The sequence below is a fragment of the Tupaia chinensis genome, unplaced genomic scaffold (genome assembly GCF_000334495.1).
Source record: "Tupaia chinensis unplaced genomic scaffold, TupChi_1.0 Scaffold000290_1, whole genome shotgun sequence".
NCBI classification, from domain to species: Eukaryota; Metazoa; Chordata; class Mammalia; order Scandentia; family Tupaiidae; genus Tupaia; species Tupaia belangeri.
The window spans coordinates 3,977,224-3,989,412 of NW_006159775.1; the positions used below are offsets into that span (position 1 = coordinate 3,977,224).

General features: G+C 40.3%; 1 protein-coding gene across 1 annotated transcript in view; it reads left to right on the plus strand.

Annotated features, from left to right (window-relative positions):
* Positions 1 to 838: 838 nt before the first annotated feature.
* KLHL14 (kelch like family member 14) overlaps positions 839 to 12,189 on the plus strand; it is a 114,221-nt gene continuing 102,870 nt past the window's right edge. The window contains 2 exon segments of the mRNA XM_027772661.1: positions 839 to 1,163; positions 1,166 to 1,839. Coding sequence (XP_027628462.1) covers positions 870 to 1,163; positions 1,166 to 1,839 — 968 coding nt within the window. The 5' untranslated portion in view covers positions 839 to 869.

The window sequence follows — 12,189 nt, forward strand, 5'->3', positions numbered from 1 at the left end:
TGGTGCGAGATTCTCCAGCCAGGATTAAAGGCGCCTGTGGAAAATGAGCAAAACTGAGTGGTGACGGGGAAGCCAACAGTTTGCGAAGCAGGGAAGCGGGCAGGGCCAGGGTGAGGGAAATGAGCTAGAATTGATAAGGACAGCTCCCGCCTCTGCCGAGTCCACTGAGCTGGTCCTCACCGCGCTCCGCTGCACTTTCCCCGGAGAAGAAAGGGCTTCCTCTGCTCCCTCAGACTGTTAGCCTGGAGTTTCTCGGGGCAGCACGGATAATCGAAGGGGTTTGCGCCTTGGGGAGAGCTAAGATTCGCCCACCCGCACGCTTGTCCGGGCCCCTTCACGACCTCCCCAAACTGGGCCAACTGCGAAAAACCACGCTTCGGGCACAAGTTGACCTGAAACCGCCATCGGTCGCCTCTGTGCTTTCAGGGCACCCCAGGCTCCCCACTCCCTGGCCTTTCCCTTCCTCCAGCCCGGCATGGACACGAGCCCACGAGGTGTCTCGGCCTCAGCCGCCACTTTGCCGTCGCTGCTGCCACCGCTGTCGCTGCCAAGAGCTGAGCTGGGGTGGTTTTAGAAAAGTGAGGGACGAAGTGTGCGGGAGGGGGCTTGAGGAGTGGTGGGGAGCAGAACAGGCGCCCGGACCCCAGACAGGGCCCTTCTGGTGGCGCTCAGGGACCCAGCGCCTTCAGATCTTCCTCCTAGGGTCGGGGTCCGAGCGCGCCGGAGGGAGCCAGGCTGAGCATTGATTGTTGTTCTTCGCCCTCCCCTCCCCTCCACACCCTTCCCCACCCTCCCCTCCCTCCCATCCCCCACCCTTGTCTGCCAGGTTGGAGGAGGGTTTAAAGCCAGGTGCGCCGAGTCAGCTCGCCATGTCCAGATCCGGGGACAGGACCTCCACCTTCGACCCCAGCCACAGCGACAACCTGCTGCACGGCCTCAACCTGCTGTGGAGAAAGCAGCTGTTTTGCGACGTGACCCTGACGGCCCAGGGCCAGCAGTTCCACTGCCACAAGGCCGTGCTGGCCTCCTGCTCGCAGTACTTCCGATCGCTCTTCTCCAGCCACCCCCCTCTCGGGGGAGGGGTCGGCGGCCAGGACGGCCTGGGGGCCCCCAAGGACCAGCAGCAGCAGCCGCAGCAGCCACAGCCGCCCCCGCAGCAGCAGCCCCCGCCGCCCAGCAGCAGCCACCGCCGCAGGAGGAGCCCGGGACTCCTTCCTCCTCCCCCGACGACAAGCTGCTGACCAGCCCCCGGGCCATCAACAACCTGGTGCTGCAGGGCTGCTCGTCCATCGGGCTGCGCCTGGTGCTCGAATACCTCTACACGGCCAACGTGACCCTGTCCCTGGACACCGTGGAGGAGGTGCTGTCGGTCAGCAAGATCCTGCACATCCCGCAGGTCACCAAGCTCTGCGTGCAGTTCCTCAACGACCAGATCTCGGTGCAGAACTACAAGCAGGTGTGCAAGATCGCCGCTCTGCACGGCCTGGAGGAGACCAAGAAGCTGGCCAACAAGTACCTTGTGGAGGATGTGCTGCTGCTCAACTTCGAGGAGATGCGCGCCCTGCTGGACTCGCTGCCGCCCCCGGTGGAGTCGGAGCTGGCGCTCTTCCAGATGTCCGTGCTGTGGCTGGAGCACGACCGCGAGACCCGCATGCAGTACGCACCCGACCTCATGAAGCGCCTCCGCTTCGCGCTCATCCCGGCCCCGGAGCTGGTAGAGCGGGTCCAGTCGGTAGATTTCATGCGCACCGACCCGGTCTGCCAAAAGCTGCTGCTGGACGCCATGAACTACCACCTGATGCCCTTCAGGCAGCACTGCAGGCAGAGCCTGGCCAGCAGGTAGGAGACAAGAAAGGCGAGGGCGGGGTGGGGGGGGAGCCCTAGAGGCCGGAGGATGGGGGAGAGGGGAAGGATGGGCTGGGCGCGAGGCTCCCGCAGACTGAAAACAAACGCAAACAATTGCGATGGTGTGGTGAAAGTTGATTTCAGAGTCCCTGGAAGGTCAGTAGAGAACTGGCCTAACAGCATCCCCGAGCTGAGCGTTGGCAAGCCTGGGTCTTTACAGCCCCTGAGCGGAAAACATGGGAACTGTGGACCCAAAGGCTGAAACTGACAGCCAGGTGGGGGCAAAGGCCCTGGCCATTGAAGTGCAGCTTTGGAAGTCCCTCTAAGCCAGCCCTCCCTCCAAATCTCAAGAAGGACTTACTCAAGGAAAAGGAATCTGTGATGAGAAACCCTCACTCCACCTCTCCTGTTTCCTGCCTTGGGTAGTAGAAGCTCCCAGGCAATGCTAGCAGAGAAGAGCTTTCAATCTGTCACACATTTGTGGCACACATGTGAGTGTGTGTGTGTGTGAGAGAGAGAGACAGAGACAGAGACAGAGACAGACTAAGGTCTTCATCCCTTGGAAGTTAGAGCATCACAATGTTTTGTGTATAGGGTCACTATTGGCAGTAGCTGGCCTGCACTCAAGCAAACTTTTCTATTCAGTGGAAAGGCTGTCCTTTTCACTTTTAAATGAAAGCAAAGCAAGGTATTTCAGGGTGATGGGCTAAGTTATACCTAGTAACAATTCCCATCTCAGAGAGGAGTGCCCTTGAAAATTGTGAGCTATAGGAAGAAGAGATAGACAGTCTTCTAGTTCTAGTTGATCTGTGTGCCTGCTTTTGAGTCACCAAGAAGTTGGAGAGTTGCTGCTATTTAGAGAGAGGGAGAGAGAGGAGAGAGAGAGAGAGTGTGAAAGGGTAGTTCATGTCAGAGAGAGAAAAATGATGCCTTTTTAAAATGCTACTGAGATGAAAAGGCTGTAGGAATTGACAATCGCGTTTTATTGGCTCCAATTTTAAAACCGTTTTTTAATGAGCCCTAGCAGAGGGTGTCTTTCTCTTTTTAGAAAAGAGAAACAGTATCTTCTTTTTCTCATGATAAAACATCATGATTTCAGATGCCAGGCCACTACAACCTAAAGTGTCAAAGTGTTGCATTAAGAAAGTCCCTGGCCAGAAAATCTATCATGGCATTTGCCCATTCATGAAGGTACCTGAAGAATAAGGTCCACTTTGTGTATCCTTAAGGAATTAAATGTTTGGGGTTTTTTTTGGTTTTGTTTTCATTATGTTTCTAATAGACCTAGGCAACTAAAGTGTTTAAAAGTGAAAGATATTCTCTACGGTTATTTTGGCAGCGCCAGTGATAAGGTGAACCCAATAGGAAGCATGAGAAATCTCAAACTTGACCAAGTCCTGTAGGCTGATTTTTCTAATATCTGTGGGAGAGTTAGTGAATGGCAGTGTCAAAAAAATGACACTAGAACAATGGCAGAAGCAAGAACCCCTGTGTGCTTGAACAGTGAGCACAGGAGTCCAACTGAAAAGAACATGAAATGCAGTTTTATTTTGGGAGAGGTTTTATTTGTCAGAAGATCAAAATGTCAAAATCAGCGTCATGGGCAACTGTTACCCTCCCAGGGTGCATTGGTGATTCATATTCTGTTATTTTAATTTGTATCATTTTGTTATATCCTGTAAGTATACTTCATCTAGTACATAACATTCAAGAATTCATACAACACAGTAATAGTCCTGAACATCCAGCTATTCAAATTTTTCAAAAGATGTATAATCTAGTATACATTCTGAAATTCAGAGGGACAGTCCAATTAAGATTTGATAAGTTCTAAGGGTCATTTTGGCAGATATGTTTTATACATTTGAGCCAACACATGATTTTTGAAGACATCCATACACTGTTATCCAGCAAGTCTGTCTCTAGATTCAATGTTAGAAGAGTTGACTTTCAAAATGCAAAATCCATTTCCCACAGTAGTCTGGATTCAGCACACCAGCTGGGGCCTGCTGGCTGTGCCCTGGTGGATGGCTGCGATACCAGGCTGCCTGGCTCCGTGACGACACCTTCCAGCTTCATTGGGCCATATCATTTGAAGGATATGTAGTGGTGTCTGACCACTGAATGCTTACAAGTGTCATGGATGCTGCAAGAATCTGATACTTCTGTGGTAGGAAGAAAGAATGCATTTTTCTTTCAAAAGGGAGGATACAGAAAATAGTTCATGTGAGCCTATTCTTGATTTTAAAGTAATATAATTTAAATGTTATCCCATTATTAGTAACTCTGGCATTTTAAATTTCAGGAACTACTCTCATTATTCTCATCTTAATTCATAGAAAGAATACCAAAATAACCATTGAGATCTTAACTTAAATGTAGATAAAAATTCTGTAAGTTCTAACCAATAGTATTAAGTCAACTCATTTTATTATAGCATCAGCATAGTATAAAAATGTTCTCTCAGCCTTCCATGTAGTTTAACAAGGGGATAGACGTGTTAACCAATTGTTTTTGAGGTTGCATCACTTTTACTGAAGACAATCTAATGGAAGGACATTATATTTATAACTTTTTATCCACCTGTGGGTTTAAAAAGTGAAATATGAAAGAGTTCCTCAAATTGAGAGGCAATGAAAAAATTAAAACTGACCAGTCTGTTGAAATAAGTACAAAATATAAGCAAATAAAATATAACTTCAGAAGAGACTCTACCTGATTAAGAAAATATGTTATGTATAGCAAGCTGAGATATTTATATAATAGTGCTAATTTAAGTATGATTTTAAACATTATTAAATAACTTTGAATTCTTATTATGTGTAGAAAAATAAAACCACCCATGTATAAGGTCTTTATATAAATACTCAGTTTAAATTATTGCTATTGCTGCCTACTTTTTCTGAGTATGCCATTTTCATTGATTCATATTCTAGTTGAATGAACCACAACTTAGAACAACAAGTAATATAAAATAAGAGACATGTTACCTTGTATTCACATACATACATAAGTAATTTAAGATGACATACCTTAACAAAAAAGATAGAAAGTTTCAGTTAGAGAGGAATAATAAGCTTTAGTGATCCTTTGCACAGTACTGAGACCATAGGTAATAATAACATATAAATCTCAAACTTGCTAAAAGAGTAGATTTTAAACATTCTTGCCAACATTCTTGTCATGACGGATATGTTAATTAGCCTAATTTAACCTTTCTACAGTGTATTCACATATCAAAACATCATATTGTACTCCAAAAATAGATACAATGTTTATGTGTCATGAATTTTAAAAAAAATTTTAAAAAGATGACAAAATTTGAGTAGAGAGAAATTAAAATATTTTGACATATTTTGACATCTTAATTCTAGGATGTTTTCTTTTCATTTTATTGAAAGAAATATTTAACTTAAGAAATAAGTTTTTGAAAAAGTTTCTGGAAAAGTCAATATTAAAGTTTCGCAAACCATGCAAGTGTAATTTATAAAGTGACATGGTGCATAAATACATTAAGAAATAAGTATCAGAAGTCTAAGGTTAGCTAAAATAATGTCAAAAGTTCCTTTTTTATTTATATTTTTAAATTTTTAGACCTAATTAATAATTAAGTAATTATTTCAAATAAATCATTAACTTATTTATTAACATCTGTTCTACATTTGTCTTGCATCTCACAAAATGTAAGTTAAAAAATGCTTATAGAAAGTTGGCTTAATTAAGAATACGAAATAAGAAAGAATTAGTGCTGTACATCAATACATTATTCAATGATGTTACTATTGCACTTAACAGAAGTCCATCAAACCTCCAGAAAACACCTATGACAGAAAAGCATTCCTAATTTTTTTAAATATTTAACCACCAGATATTAAGTCTGCATTGAGTTCTATACTTAAGTGTAGTTTTTAAGAAATTGTATTTTATAGATGATAGTAGGTTACCTTAGAAAGAGTTCGCTTCCCATAAAATATGGTTTAATTAAAGGATTCACATAAATGAATGTAAATATCTATTTAAACATCAGGAGTACTATAATAATTATCTGTTTGCTAAAATGACTTGCAATGATTAAAAAGTCATTAGATTTCCTAAATCACTGTTCTAATTCCTGATTTTGGCCCTTAGAAAGGGTTTCTTTAAAGGCAGGACAGTGTTTTCTGTTGGTTATACTCATAAGCATTTACTGATGACCTTAACAAAGCAAACTAACCTTGTGTCCATTTATTGTCTAAATTGTTACTTCCTTTAGATCAATTTCATACTCTCAGATTAGAAGTTGTTAGGTAGTTAGATTTTTGTATCAGAAATTACTCAACCATTCAGAATACAATTTGTTTATTATCTGAAACAGGACCATTGATTACAAAATTATATCATAGGTCTGGGAGCCAAATAGTTACATCCTACGGTCAGAAGGCAGTTAGAGTAGATGTAAGTGCGTTGTGTTGGCATAGAGGATTTACTGAAAAAAGTGGATATTTTCAAATCTTAATTCATGCTTGTATTTTCTTCCTGTTTTCATGAACATGTTGATATTCACTCACTACCTTAGCTAACTTCTATATACCTTAATTTTCTTTACTTTAAAACACAGCCAAAATGTATACCTTGTTTAGAACCGATACTGCATGCATACTAGGAGATGTTCTCAATCCTTTTCAAAAATTCATTTATTTAATTCTGATAATAGCCCTAAGGGGCAGGTACCATCATAAGCTTCATTTTATAGATGCAAAAACTGATGCACAGAGAAGTTAATCATTGTGCCCATAATCGCACAGCTGGACCCAGACGGGACAGCACTTGTCTGGGTTCTCATCCACAGTTTGTTTCTTTTTACTATCACTCCCTCTATGCTTGGCTATAGTCTGGTGACTGACCTTGCAGTTATACATGGACTTCACACTTCCTTTTTGGAAAGAAACATTCAAGGGCTAAATATTAATGTATCTGACTTTAAAAGAAGTTAAGTGGAGGTGTTCTTCTAGGGGGGGTTAGCAATTCTTTTAAGCTACACAAAGCCAACAAGAAATTATTTTGGCTTTGGGGTCAAAAAGTCTGCTAGAATCACTCCACTCTTCCTGGATAGCCCAAAAACAGTCGTGGACAATACATCAATGAATGGATATGGGTGCTTTACAATAAAACCGCTGTACCGACAACTGAAATTTCATGTAATTTTCATGTTATAAAATATTGTTCTCATTTTGATTTTTTTTAACTGTTTAAAACTGTAAAAACCAATCTTAGTTTTAGGGTTGTGCAATCCGAGGAGGTGGGCTGAAGTTACTCTGTGAGCCTATTTGCCAGCTCCGACGTCTAGGGTTACATTGTTGAGCAAAATAGACCAAAAGCTTTGTTCATGTTCTAGTGGAAAGAAACCCCATTAGTTTTTTGTTTGTTTGTTTGGAAGGAAGGAAGGAATGCAAATCTAAAGAATTTCACTGTATCAACTCAACATCAAATTTCCAGAATAAGTCAAAAATTTTAGCTGTGGTTCTAGGAAGCTAAATAGTAATTAATTAAAACAAGTATTGGTTGCTCGTTTTTTAAACTGTATTGGACATTGACCCTCCTAACATAGAATGGGCATTATTCAGAAGAGGCTTAAATCTTGTTTACATGGTATTTTAATGACTTCTAGTAGGATATCAGAGTAGCAGGTATGTTTAATAAGCTGCTTTCTGACACTGATAAGCACATATCCAGCAAACTAATCTAGGCATATAAATGAACATGTGAACAAGTGTTTTTCTAAATGCCATCCTGTATCTCCAGCTGCTTTGATCAAAGAGCATGTGCTGTCAATCCTATGACTGACAGGATTCTGAGTGAATCAATTGGATTGAGTATGCCTCCAGACCCTCCCTGTCTTCTTCAAAGTGAATAACCTCTTGAAGAGTGCACATCCCATTGCAAGTGTCTCATGTGTCTGTCTGCCCTACTCCACAGTGACTTCTCTAAATATTTTTAACCAAAGCCCTTAATTCAGTGCCTGAACTTCATCCCCAAATGACTGATAGGAAAAGCTATTGGTCTTAAATATAATTGAGACAGCTCCTTCATATTTGGCTCCATGTAGTATGAATCAGCAAAGCCAACATGAATTTAAAAAGTAGAAACAATTTAAAAGATGATTTTACATACAAGTACACACACACACACACACACACCCGTTGCTTTGCCAATAGTAACTATCACTAATCGAGCACTTACTACCATCTGGACATCTAACTTACATAGTTTCTAATTCTTGTTCCACCTTTCCAGTCCTTTTGCAAATTGGTAAACTGAGGCTCAGGGAAAATAAGCTCCTTGTCCAACTATCTGAATAATTTTGCATTATGGATTCCCATTACCTAGAGAATATCCTTCCACTGTGAGTGAATCTTGTAGACATGGTTTCTACAAAAAGCAAACTCTGATCTACAACTTCTGTACTTCTGTTTGACCACACCACAGAAGTGATTAAAAACTTCTACCTTCTAACTGTTCTTTAAGCCACCTGGCCAATGAAGACTAGTGAGGAGACTATGTTAGAAAGCCAGAATTCTATCCTTCTAAGTCTACTGCACTTAATTATTAGTTGCGAGGTCAGTGGGCTAAATAATGAAGTTACTGAAACTTGTCACTATAATGTTAATTTTGTAAAAATAGAATGAGCTCATACATCTTAAATAAATAAAGAACTTTCAGCTTAACTATAAAAATACTTATAAAAGCAAAACAAAACCTTGAGGTTTAAATTTGAGCAGAATATTGTTTCACCTGGATTTGTGTGTGTTGGAATGTTAGAGGGGTGTCAGCTTTGTTTCTGTGACAATACAAAACTAGTCATGTCAGTGATACTCTCAGGCGATAAATAAAATGGGTAGAGGCCAGGATTATACAAATGCCTATATATTTTAATAACATAACATAAGATTAATTATAAATTCATTCTACTTATATATTCTTTCAAGAAAATAATTATTTATGCCTTCTGTCATTCATTTAGCATTTCAGAAAATATGTCCTTTCCATTAACTTCCAAGATAACTCACAATGCATGAGTTACTAGAGATGATTTCATGGAAGAGGGCAGAACAAAATACACTATTTTAACACTATTTTGATATAGGCAAGAGGGTGAGTTAACCAGAGAAAGAGCTATCAGTTGTAATGTAAATGATACAGTATGTCCATTTTACTGTAAATATCAGAAGGGCTTATCTAGTCACAAATAATATTATTGGAAATAGGATTGAACTATTTGCAACATTAGAATTCAAACAAAAAGTTACTAAGGAAAGCTTACAATCATGAGGAAAAGAAAAGAAAGAAAATAAATCATAGGGAAGTGATTTAAAATCACAAGCAGTGAAGAAAATACGAAATAAGGAGAATCAGATTAAAGGATAAATTATTTGAAAAAGGAAGGAAAAGAGGATTTGCGTAGAAGATGGACTAATCAAGTCTAGAGAATGGTAATTAGGTGTTCAATATTTGTTGGACAGATTCAGGGGTACAATTAAGAAGCATTTAAATCTGGATACCCAATCCTATATAATGTATAGAGTTATGCATAAAGTTCCATTAAGAAGATTTTTAAAAATCCTTTCTCAAAAGGAAAAAATATGTTTCCACAAGAGGGAGAAATAAAAAAGCCAATTATGGTACTTCATTCTCTATAACGGAATCAGTTCAATAATTATATACATGTAATTTCAGTTTCTAACATGCTAAAAATAAACTTTGTTTTTGTGTTAGGTAACACAGTAGTTTCAGAAGTATCAGAGTTCAAAGGAATCAGCCTTTTATGCCAATAGGAAGAGAGAAAAATGTAACTGTTCTTTGCAAAATTGTCCTAACTCCTATTGTTACTTGAACCAGCAGCAGATCCCAGAGGACCAGAAACCTTCATAACCTCGGTCAGCTTTCCTAAGCCCATGCCCACGACGGTGCCATATGCACCGTGAGACCTTGAGGTGATGCATTGGAATTTACCACTAACGGGTTGGGCTGTGGAACATCCCTCAAATTTGTATTGAACATATATAATGCACTGAGCTTTGTGCTGTGCTCTGAGATTCAGAGTTGAGCACGACGGACATGTTCTGACTTCATGTTGTCAAAAAATAAAAAGAGAAAGAAAGAGTAGATATTTTCAAAAGTATGCACACTGGCAATCCATGCCTTAGATCCGAAAAGCGCTACATGTCAGGACACCCTAGACCAGTGTACCATAATGTCTAAGGGGCCAAAGAAGATTGTCTCTACAGATAAGGTTTCAGATGAGCCTGACAAGAGGAAATACCTGGAGTAAAGGATCTGGGGGAAGGGCACTTAGAAGAAGAAATCTGAAAGAAGGACGCCTGCAAGAACACCCAGACAAGAAAGGGCTTGGCACTTTCCAGGAACTGAAAAAAAGGCAGGTGTGGCTAGAAATTTTGCAAGAGGGTTCATTCAATTGTAAAGAAACTTGTAGGCCCTATAAAGGATTATCACTTTGTAGATAACTGCTATGGTGGGAAAACAGCATGTTTTTGGCTAAATTGAGAAAAGAAGCAATGCTATTGTGGAATCGCTGCTGCTTTTGAAATCAGAAACCTAAATGTATGTTTTGCTTTATCTTAACTGAAGCCCACATCAGTAAAATGGGTTAACAATTATAGTTCTGACTACTTCCCAGGGTTTGAGTAAGGATTGGATACATTAAAACTAAATATAAAATGCTTTTTTAAATGCTTTTATTATTTTTTTAAAAAATATTTATTTTATTTTATTCATCATTATTAATTTTTTTATTTGACCAGAGAGAGGCAGAGAAAGTGAGAAAGCAGAGAGGACCAGAAACCTTCATAACCTCGGTCAGCTTTCCTAAGCCCATGCCCACGACGGTGCCATATGCACCGTGAGACCTTGAGGTGATGCATTGGAATTTACCACTAACGGGTTGGGCTGTGGAACATCCCTCAAATTTGTATTGAACATATATAATGCACTGAGCTTTGTGCTGTGCTCTGAGATTCAGAGTTGAGCACGACGGACATGTTCTGACTTCATGTTGTCAAAAAATAAAAAGAGAAAGAAAGAGTAGATATTTTCAAAAGTATGCACACTGGCAATCCATGCCTTAGATCCGAAAAGCGCTACATGTCAGGACACCCTAGACCAGTGTACCATAATGTCTAAGGGGCCAAAGAAGATTGTCTCTACAGATAAGGTTTCAGATGAGCCTGACAAGAGGAAATACCTGGAGTAAAGGATCTGGGGGAAGGGCACTTAGAAGAAGAAATCTGAAAGAAGGACGCCTGCAAGAACACCCAGACAAGAAAGGGCTTGGCACTTTCCAGGAACTGAAAAAAAGGCAGGTGTGGCTAGAAATTTTGCAAGAGGGTTCATTCAATTGTAAAGAAACTTGTAGGCCCTATAAAGGATTATCACTTTGTAGATAACTGCTATGGTGGGAAAACAGCATGTTTTTGGCTAAATTGAGAAAAGAAGCAATGCTATTGTGGAATCGCTGCTGCTTTTGAAATCAGAAACCTAAATGTATGTTTTGCTTTATCTTAACTGAAGCCCACATCAGTAAAATGGGTTAACAATTATAGTTCTGACTACTTCCCAGGGTTTGAGTAAGGATTGGATACATTAAAACTAAATATAAAATGCTTTTTTAAATGCTTTTATTATTTTTTTAAAAAATATTTATTTTATTTTATTCATCATTATTAATTTTTTTATTTGACCAGAGAGAGGCAGAGAGAGAGAAAGGGAAAATGAGAAAGCAAGCTACCGGGTCCGGAAATTCGAACCATGGTCAACCATCTTAATTACCAAACCACCTGCTGTTCCCCATATTAATTTTGAAAAACATGTTAAGCAAAATTTACCTAAATACTCTTTTACATGTCAAGAAAACTCTGGGGACCAACAGTTGGCGTGATGGCTATGTTACTTGTCTCCCATGTAGTCGACCGCAGTTCAAGCCCCGACTCAGTGGCTTAATCTCATGTGTGCATGCCCAAGATCGCAAGAGGAGAATGGAGAAGGGATTACGGCTGTGGCCATCCCCCTGGGGTGGGGGGGATTTCTCGCTTTTTTTCTCTTTGTCTCTCTCTGTCTTTCTGGCGAGTGTGCACACCCTATAGAAAAATCCTCTCAAAAAAAAAAAAAAAAAGAAGAAGAAAAGAAAACTTGAACATATTTGTGATTTCACTGATAACAGAGAAACAGAAATTCCTTTTCTTTTTTCTTTTTGAGGTTGACAGCAGTTTTTATTCATCACAGAAATAGAGATTTCTAAGGCTAGAAGAAAAAGTTGAAGGGACCCAAAGGTGAAACCAAGGGCATCAGCAG